The following is a 10,911-nucleotide window of genomic DNA, read 5'->3' on the forward strand; positions in this document are numbered from 1 at the left end:
CCTACTGGACCAGCCCACATTTACTTTATCCCGATCGTTGCAGGGGTATCCGAATTCATAACTGTACAGACAAGCAAACATATATATATATATATATATATATATATATATATATGTTGCCAAGGCCCTGAAAGGAGTGTATTTTTGTAGTTTAAACCCTGCCAGTATTTTAGATTGGATAATGAAGGGTAGGTGTACAGAGTTTGGTCCAGATCCGTCAAGCCATATAGGAGCCTATGGCAAACATACATATTTTCACTTTTAGTATTTATATACTGTAGATTATAGCAGTTACAGCTAGTCTAACAGTAGATGCATAACGTATTATAGTACATTAAGTTTTTAAAACAAATTATTGTTGAAGGTCACAAAATAAAAAATTCTAATAAAATCAGGGTGCCTAGGCTCACTAAATATGTCTCCTTTCTGCAGGTGAATCTGGCTAACCACTGTGGCTTTCTGGGAGGACTGCAGAGGAACAAGAGCACTGGGCTGAGCACGCCTTATTTTGCCACCTCTATTATGGAAGTCATGTTTCACGTCTCCACAAGGATGCTTTCTGATTCTGATGACTGCCTAACAAAAAAGGTAAGGATGAAGTGATTTATAGGACTGGTCACAGTAAACCTGAAGCATGCTATATGAGCAGAATAGGTGGGGTTCACTTAGACTTGTTCTGATATCAACGGGAAGTGAACTCTGCTCTTCCCTCCTTCTCTGAGCAAGAAGTCAAGTGCAAAGTGACCTAAGTATAGAAGGAGGGGATGTCAGCAGAGCAGTTACTTAAGAGAGTTAAGGATAGGAAGGGTGTCCATATCTAGAAATTTTAGCGGTCCCTGTGGAGCACTCAGTGTTCTAGATTCACTTCTAACTAGTCCATCTAAGCATGCTCACTCAGTTTCGGACCTAGCAGTGGTGCAGTCGATGCTCCTTCTCATCCCGGGTATAAAAAGGGTGCTGGTTTTAAACCTCTGTCAGCCATTTACAGATACACCTTAATTGGAGTAACTAAGAGAGCCCTTTGAAAGTCTATTCCATCTGCATGGTGTTAAAGGAGAATCCCTAGAACTTGTGAGGACCCTTTTGGAACAAGTTGGAACTCACTCCTAACTGTCATTTTTCAAACACAGATTGTAACATGGCAGTTAGGAGCTGATTGGCTGTTGTTGTTTTTTTGTTTTTTTCTCTCTCTCCTCTTTATCCCTCTCCAAGACTTAGTAGATCTTCCCCAAAATACTGCTTCTAAACATTCATATATACAGTCACTGATTGTTACGCAGACTTGGTTTGCAGAATCATACAGATTGGTTGAGTCATACATATACACTCTAGCACAGTGGTCTCCAACCTTAATTGGGGTGTGAGCTACTTTCGGAAAATAAAACCTCTGAAGGAGCTACCCCTCCCCCCAATGTGCGTACGTTCCTGTGAAAGTGGGTGTGGCCTCACAAATGTGGGTGTGGCCTCACAACTACAAGTAATCCCCCCCCCCCGCATAGTGCCAGATACACAAATAATGCCCCTCAGCAGTGCCAGATATTCAAATAATGCCTCCCAGCAGTGCCAGATACACAAATAATGCCCCCCAGCAGTGCCAGATACACAAATAATGCCCCCAGCAGTGCCAGAGACACAAATAATGCCCCCCAACAGTGCCAGATACAATTCCCCCGCAGTGCCATTTAAAATGCCCCCCGCAGCGCCAGTTAAAATGTTCCCCCACAGTGTCCGATACAGTGCTAACCCTTGCTGGCATCTTCTACTGCCGCCGTTGCTGCTCCTCCTGTATGAGGGACAGAAGGGGAGGAGAACGCTGTGCGCGCCTCTCATGTGAAGTCCGGAGAGCGGCTGCGGAGATGGTGACAGAGTGTCCGGCAGCGGCGGGCATTTAAAATATGGTGCCGGTAAGTGAGACAATCAAAACTTGCAGTCCGGCAGCCAATCAGGTGCCGCCACTGCCGGTCCACGAGCTCTGATTAGCTAACGGCTGGCACCATATTAAAAATGAAGGGAGGAGGAGTGCCAGTGACTGTCCAAGCCTGTGCGCTCTGTGAGCTACCGAAAATACTACGGCAAGCTACTGGTAGCTCGCGAGCTACGGGTTGGAGATCACTGCTCTAGCACTTCTTTAACAGCCTTTGCTACTCATTGGCCATTTACCCTGGAATTCCGCTCGCTCACAGCCGTTCGTCTCTTCCAGTGGCTCTATTCCTGCTATTTGTGCCCTCACTTTTGGTGACAGGTTCCACCCTTTGCTGATTCCTCCCTCCCTCACTCACCTTGCTTCCCAGTTGTATTGTGAGCTGAGAATTGTGGTGCTAATTGTTTGTGTCGTGGTTACTGTAATGTTATGCAATGTTTTGTGTTCCCTGTACTGTCCTACTGTTGCAGCAGACCACTTGTGGCACTTTTATAAATATAATTTATTGATAACGATGATAATAATAATAATAATATACAGTGGTGGAGCCAGTAATGTCACAGAATCTCCTTCTCCATTTTCCTACCTTTATATGATTCCATCAAGAAGTTCTATAAAGTTGGGAGGAGCAGCAGCTGTCTGTGAGGGATGTAGTTATGATCCCGGCACCCGGGGTCCCGGCGGTCAGCATATTGATGCCGGGATCCCGGCCACCATGACACCCATGGGGGGGGATTCAAATGTTTGAAAAGTCAGGTGGTCTAATAGACCGGTAACACCAGACACCCAACTGACTTTTCAAACATTTGAATCTCCCCCATAGAGTGAGAATACAACCTGTGGCGAGCGCAACAAGCCACTGAGCCTGCAGCATGACATACGCAGCGAGTCCGCAAGGAGCTATGTTGCGCTCACCCCGACGGCATTCTGGTGGTCGGGATACCGGCCACTGGGCAAGCAATACCAACCCATCAGTGATTATATGGGGAGGTAATGCTTAACTTTTATATAGAGCTGCAATGGAGCATCATATAACACTGATCATCATAATTTATCCTAATGGTTTATATCTGAAAACATTAATTTAGGGTTTTATTGGCCCTGTTTTCTTCACCTAAGTGCTTATTGATCTCTGGAAATGAATATTGTTAATGATTTCTAAGTTACCAGACCATGGTTCAGTTTTTTTTACCAACTACAGAGCCCATATACTGTACAAGTATATTTTACGCTTTTTAGACTGACGATTTCCTAAACTGAGCTGCTGTGTCTTTCATATTTCAGCAGCATTTATTTAATGTGATAATTGCTAGTAATTGACAGGTCGCTTAGGAAAAGGATCGGTGCGTGCTATGTGATCACTGATTTGTGATAATGAGCAGAAGATCTGAACCAGTCTGCCTGCATAAGTATTTGTTTTTGATGAGTGCAATAAATTCCACATTAGTGATAACAAGTTAAGGTTCCCGATCCTGCGCCCTTGTTAGGGGTGCACACTGAGAGATTACATCCTCCCCCGGCTCCTTCAGACATGCATCTTCAGAGGTGTTGATCCTGTCAGTGGGAACATTAATGAGCACTGGCTGGAAAGCAGAAGATGCAGGAAGTGGGAACTGCTTGACCCCAGCATGGAGTTTAATGCCTTTAATTAAATTAGAGCAGTGGCGTATTGGGATCTGGCCATGCCTCAGGCTCTAGCTGTGTGCTGCAGATCCTTCTGTGTATATGAAATACAAAGACGACAACTCCTTTTCCTCATCATTACAGTGAAGAAAAATGATTCAAAAGAAAAGTCTTCTGTTAGGCCCATTTACCTTTCAATAAATGAAAACTGTTGAATTTGCTTCTTCTATGAAGGAACATTGACCAGATGGGTTTTTCGATATGTTCTGTAGTCATAATTATCGGGGTGTGGGGAGGATGGTGCGGATGTTTTTTTAAGTTCAGTCTTCTAGGTCAATGTATCAAGTGGTGATGACTTCTTATTTCATAGTTTTTTGCAAAAAAAAAAGGGGTTATTTAATCGTTTTTTTTGCAAAAAAATGGGGTTATTAGTCTAGAGATGAGCGGGTTCGGTTCCTCGGAAACCGAACCCGCCCGAACTTCATGTTTTTTTACACGGGTCCGAGCGACTCGGATCTTCCCGCCTTGCTCGGTTAACCCGAGCGCGCCCGAACGTCATCATCCCGCTGTCGGATTCTCGCGAGGCTCGGATTCTATCGCGAGACTCGGATTCTATATAAGGAGCCGCGCGTCGCCGCCATTTTCACACGTGCATTGAGATTCATAGGGAGAGGACGTGGCTGGCGTCCTCTCCGTTTATAGAGAAGAGAGTGAGACAGTAGAGAGAGACACAGTAGTAATTTTGGGGAGCATTAGGAGGAGTACTAGTTACTTGCTGAAGTGATAGATAGTGTGACTGTATATTATCTGACTTGTGGGGGAGACACTGACAGTGGGGAGCAGTTAGAGTCTGAGAGCAGGACTCAGGAGTACATATAACGTACAGTGCACACTTTTGCTGCCAGAGTGCCACACTGCCATTGTGACCACACTGACCACCAGTATAATATATATTGTGATTGTCTGCTTAGGAGTACTACTTGCAAGTTGCTGATAGTGTGACCAGTGACCTGACCACCAGTCACCACCAGTTTAATATATATATATATATATATATAATTGTATATAATATATATATAATATTGTATACCACCTACCCGTGGTTTTTTTTTTTTTCTTTCTTCTTTATACATACTACTATAGTAGCTTACTGTAGCAGTCTGCGGTGCTGCTGAGCTGACAGTGTCCAGCAGGTCCGTCATCAGTCATTACATAATAAATATATATACCTGTCCGGCTGCAGTACTAGTGATATTATATATATATATATTGATTTCATCTCATTATCATCCAGTCTATATTAGCAGCAGACACAGTACGGTAGTCCACGGCTGTAGCTACCTCTGTGTCGGCAGTCGCTGGTCCATCCATAATTGTATACCACCTACCCGTGTTTTTTTTTTTTTTCTTTCTTCTTTATACATACTACTATAGTAGCTCACTGTAGCAGTCTGCGGTGCTGCTGAGCTGACAGTGTCCAGCAGGTCCGTCATCAGTCATTACATAATAAATATATATACCTGTCCGGCTGCAGTACTAGTGATATTATATATATATATATTGATTTCATCTCATTATCATCCAGTCTATATTAGCAGCAGACACAGTACGGTAGTCCACGGCTGTAGCTACCTCTGTGTCGGCAGTCGCTGGTCCATCCATAATTGTATACCACCTACCCGTGGTTTTTTTTTTTTTCTTTCTTCTTTATACATACTACTATAGTAGCTTACTGTAGCAGTCTGCGGTGCTGCTGAGCTGACAGTGTCCAGCAGGTCCGTCATCAGTCATTACATAATAAATATATATACCTGTCCGGCTGCAGTACTAGTGATATTATATATATATATATATTGATTTCATCTCATTATCATCCAGTCTATATTAGCAGCAGACACAGTACGGTAGTCCACGGCTGTAGCTACCTCTGTGTCGGCAGTCGCTCGTCCATCCATAATTGTATACCACCTACCCGTGGTTTTTTTTTTTTCTTTCTTCTTTATACATACTACTATAGTAGCTTACTGTAGCAGTCTGCGGTGCTGCTGAGCTGACAGTGTCCAGCAGGTCCGTCATCAGTCATTACATAATAAATATATATACCTGTCCGGCTGCAGTACTAGTGATATTATATATATATATATATATATATATTGATTTCATCTCATTATCATCCAGTCTATATTAGCAGCAGACACAGTACGGTAGTCCACGGCTGTAGCTACCTCTGTGTCGGCAGTCGCTCGTCCATCCATAAGTATACTAGTATCCATCCATCTCCATTGTTTACCTGAGGTGCCTTTTAGTTGTGCCTATTAAAATATGGAGAACAAAAATGTTGAGGTTCCAAAATTAGGGAAAGATCAAGATCCACTTCCACCTCGTGCTGAAGCTGCTGCCACTAGTCATGGCCGAGACGATGAAATGCCAGCAACGTCGTCTGCCAAGGCCGATGCCCAATGTCATAGTACAGAGCATGTAAAATCCAAAACACCTAATATCAGTAAAAAAAGGACTCCAAAATCTAAAATAAAATTGTCGGAGGAGAAGCGTAAACTTGCCAATATGCCATTTACCACACGGAGTGGCAAGGAACGGCTGAGGCCCTGGCCTATGTTCATGGCTAGTGGTTCAGCTTCACATGAGGATGGAAGCACTCAGCCTCTCGCTAGAAAACTGAAAAGACTCAAGCTGGCAAAAGCACCGCAAAGAACTGTGCGTTCTTCGAAATCCCAAATCCACAATGAGAGTCCAATTGTGTCGGTTGCGATGCCTGACCTTCCCAACACTGGACGTGAAGAGCATGCGCCTTCCACCATTTGCACGCCCCCTGCAAGTGCTGGAAGGAGCACCCGCAGTCCAGTTCCTGATAGTCAGATTGAAGATGTCAGTGTTGAAGTACACCAGGATGAGGAGGATATGGGTGTTGCTAGCGCTGGGGAGAAAATTGACAAGGAGGATTCTGATGGTGAGGTGGTTTGTTTAAGTCAGGCACCCGGGGAGACACCTGTTGTCCGTGGGAGGAATAGGGCCGTTGACATGCCTGGTGAAAATACCAAAAAAATCAGCTCTTCGGTGTGGAAGTATTTCACCAGAAATGCGGACAACATTTGTCAAGCCGTGTGTTGCCTTTGTCAAGCTGTAATAAGTAGGGGTAAGGACGTTAACCACCTCGGAACATCCTCCCTTATACGTCACCTGCAGCGCATTCATAATAAGTCAGTGACAAGTTCAAAAACTTTGGGCGACAGCGGAAGCAGTCCACTGACCAGTAAATCCCTTCCTCTTGTAACCAAGCTCACGCAAACCACCCCACCAACTCCCTCAGTGTCAATTTCCTCCTTCCCCAGGAATGCCAATAGTCCTGCAGGCCATGTCACTGGCAATTCTGATGAGTCCTCTCCTGCCTGGGATTCCTCCGATGCATCCTTGCGTGTAACGCCTACTGCTGCTGGCGCTGCTGTTGTTGCTGCTGGGAGTCGATGGTCATCCCAGAGGGGAAGTCGTAAGCCCACTTTTACTACTTCCACCAAGCAATTGACTGTCCAACAGTCCTTTGCGAGGAAGATGAAATATCACAGCCTGTTGCAAAGCGGATAACTGAGGCCTTGACAACTATGTTGGTGTTAGACGTGCGTCCGGTATCCTCCGTTAGTTCACAGGGAACTAGACAATTTGTTGAGGTAGTGTGCCCCCGTTACCAAATACCATCTAGGTTCCACTTCTCTAGGCAGGCGATACCGAGAATGTACACGGACGTCAGAAAAAGACTCACCAGTGTCCTAAAAAATGCAGTTGTACCCAATGTCCACTTAACCACGGACATGTGGACAAGTGGAGCAGGGCAGGGTCAGGACTATATGACTGTGACAGCCCACTGGGTAGATGTATGGACGCCCGCCGCAAGAACAGCAGCGGCGGCACCAGTAGCAGCATCTCGCAAACGCCAACTCTTTCCTAGGCAGGCTACGCTTTGTATCACCGGTTTCCAGAATATGCACACAGCTGAAAACCTCTTACGGCAACTGAGGAAGATCATCGCGGAATGGCTTACCCCAATTGGACTCTCCTGTGGATTTCTGGCATCGGACAACGCCAGCAATATTGTGTGTGCATTAAATATGGGCAAATTCCAGCACGTCCCATGTTTTGCACATACCTTGAATTTGGTGGTGCAGAATTTTTTAAAAAACGACAGGGGCGTGCAAGAGATGCTGTCGGTGGCCAGAAGAATTGCGGGACACTTTCGGAGGACAGGCACCACGTACAGAAGACTGGAGCACCACCAAAAACGCCTGAACCTGCCCTGCCATCATCTGAAGCAAGAAGTGGTAACGAGGTGGAATTCAACCCTATATATGCTTCAGAGGTTGGAGGAGCAGCAAAAGGCCATTCAAGCCTATACAATTGAGCACGATATAGGAGGTGGAATGTACCTGTCTCAAGCGCAGTGGAGAATGATTTCAACGTTGTGCAAGGTTCTGCAACCTTTTGAACTTGCCACACGTGAAGTCAGTTCAGACACTGCCAGCCTGAGTCAGGTCATTCCCCTCATCAGGCTTTTGCAGAAGAAGCTGGAGGCATTGAAGGAGGAGCTAAAAGGGAGCGATTCCGCTAGGCATGTGGGACTTGTGGATGGAGCCCTTAATTCGCTTAACAAGGATTCACGGGTGGTCAATCTGTTGAAATCAGAGCACTACATTTTGGCCACCGTGCTCGATCCTAGATTTAAAACCTACCTTGGATCACTCTTTCCGGCAGACACAAGTCTGCTGGGGTTCAAAGACCTGCTGGTGACAAAATTGTCAAGTCAAGCGGAACGCGACCTGTCAACATCTACTCCTTCACATTCTCCCGCAACTGGGGGTGCGAGGAAAAGGCTCAGAATTCCGAGCCCACCCGCTGGCGGTGATGCAGGACAGTCTGGAGCGACTGCTGATGCTGACATCTGGTCCGGACTGAAGGACCTGACAACGATTACGGACATGTCGTCTACTGTCACTGCATATGATTCTCTCACCATTGAAAGAATGGTGGAGGATTATATGAGTGACCGCATCCAAGTAGGCACGTCAGACAGTCCGTACTTATACTGGCAGGAAAAAGAGGCAATTTGGAGGCCCTTGCACAAACTGGCTTTATTCTACCTAAGTTGCCCTCCCACAAGTGTGTACTCCGAAAGAGTGTTTAGTGCCGCCGCTCACCTTGTCAGCAATCGGCGTACGAGGTTACTTCCAGAAAATGTGGAGAAGATGATGTTCATTAAAAAAAATTATAATCAATTCCTCCGTGGAGACATTGACCAGCAGCAATTGCCTCCACAAAGGTACACAGGGAGCTGAGATGGTGGATTCCAGTGGGGACGAATTGATAATCTGTGAGGAGCGGGATGTACACGGTGATATATCGGAGGATGATGATGAGGTGGACATCTTGCCTCTGTAGAGCCAGTTTGTGCAAGGAGAGATTAATTGCTTCTTTTTCGGTGGGGGTCCAAACCAACCCGTCATTTCAGTCACAGTCGTGTGGCAGACCCTGTCACTGAAATGATGGGTTGGTTAAAGTGTGCATGTCCTGTTTATACAACATAAGGGTGGGTGGGAGGGCCCAAGGACAATTCCATCTTGCACCTCTTTTTTCTTTAATTTTTCTTTTCGTCATGTGCTGTTTGGGGAGTGTTTTTTGGAAGGGCCATCCTGCGTGACACTGCAGTGCCACTCCTAGATGGGCCCGGTGTTTGTGTTGGCCACTAGGGTCGCTTATCTTACTCACACAGCTACCTCATTGCGCCTCTTTTTTTCTTTGCGTCATGTGCTGTTTGGGGAGTGTTTTTTGGAAGGGCCATCCTGCGTGACACTGCAGTGCCACTCCTAGATGGGCCCGGTGTTTGTGTCAGCCACTAGGGTCGCTTATCTTACTCACACAGCTACCTCATTGCGCCTCTTTTTTTCTTTGCGTCATGTGCTGTTTGGGGAGTGTTTTTTGGAAGGGCCATCCTGCGTGACACTGCAGTGCCACTCCTAGATGGGCCCGGTGTTTGTGTCGGCCACTAGGGTCGCTTATCTTACTCACACAGCTACCTCATTGCGCCTCTTTTTTTCTTTGCGTCATGTGCTGTTTGGGGAGTGTTTTTTGGAAGGGCCATCCTGCGTGACACTGCAGTGCCACTCCTAGATGGGCCCGGTGTTTGTGTCAGCCACTAGGGTCGCTTATCTTACTCACACAGCTACCTCATTGCGCCTCTTTTTTTCTTTGCGTCATGTGCTGTTTGGGGAGTGTTTTTTGGAAGGGCCATCCTGCGTGACACTGCAGTGCCACTCCTAGATGGGCCCGGTGTTTGTGTCAGCCACTAGGGTCGCTTATCTTACTCACACAGCTACCTCATTGCGCCTCTTTTTTTCTTTGCGTCATGTGCTGTTTGGGGAGTGTTTTTTGGAAGGGCCATCCTGCGTGACACTGCAGTGCCACTCCTAGATGCGCCCGGTGTTTGTGTCGGCCACTAGGGTCGCTTATCTTACTCACACAGCTACCTCGGTGCAAATTTTAGGACTAAAAATAATATTGTGAGGTGTGAGGTATTCAGAATAGACTGAAAATGAGTGGAAATTATGGTTTTTGAGGTTAATAATACTTTGGGATCAAAATGACCCCCAAATTCTATGATTTAAGCTGTTTTTTAGGGTTTTTTGAAAAAAACACCCGAATCCAAAACACACCCGAATCCGACAAAAAAAATTCGGTGAGGTTTTGCCAAAACGCGGCCGCGGAACCGAAACCAAAACACAAAACCCGAAAAATTTCAAGTGCACATCTCTAGTTATTACTGCTTCTCCAAAACGTGTAAAGGGTCTGTGGAGAAGTCAGATTTCTCCGGCAGCTCCGTTGGTTTCTCTTAACACTGCTGCCATAACTAGGCATGCTGGCAACTTAGTATACAAAGAAAAGCTAAGGTTTTAGTTGGTTATCTAATAACGCACAGAACTTTTAAGACGATGTTAACCCTGGACCAATGAGGATGGTTCAAATAAACTGATGTGCCCGGTTTTAACTTCGCAGAGGTTTGCTGGGCGGAACATTTTAATCCCTTTTCATTCCCTTAGGAGTCGAATGTCAAAAAATCCCTGGGTGACTGCAAATAACTGTCACAGTTTCCAGACCAGCCAGCAGATCACATGTTCCAGGTCACCAAAGTTCACCAACTTTTACATTTTCCAGAGCACAATGGTGATGCATTGTAAATGGCAGGTGGACATTTTGCCACATGACTCCGTAAATCTACGGACCAAGGCCTTTAATTTGGTATATGATGTGCCCTGCTCAGACAATGGCATCATAGAAGTCTAAAACTCGTACTTCTGCTATTAATA

General features: G+C 45.7%; 1 protein-coding gene across 7 annotated transcripts in view; it reads left to right on the forward strand.

Moving 5' to 3' along the window:
• The window catches only part of RALGAPA1 (Ral GTPase activating protein catalytic subunit alpha 1), a 669,595-nt gene that overhangs the window by 543,297 nt on the left and 115,387 nt on the right, over positions 1-10,911 (forward strand). For all 7 annotated transcript variants that reach the window (XM_063947861.1, XM_063947860.1, XM_063947862.1 and 4 more), the window contains one exon: positions 433-588. In XM_063947861.1, coding sequence (XP_063803931.1) covers positions 433-588 — 156 coding nt within the window. The remainder of the gene's footprint in view (positions 1-432; positions 589-10,911) is intronic.

The sequence above is a fragment of the Pseudophryne corroboree genome, chromosome 12 (assembly GCF_028390025.1).
Source record: "Pseudophryne corroboree isolate aPseCor3 chromosome 12, aPseCor3.hap2, whole genome shotgun sequence".
NCBI classification, from domain to species: Eukaryota; Metazoa; Chordata; class Amphibia; order Anura; family Myobatrachidae; genus Pseudophryne; species Pseudophryne corroboree.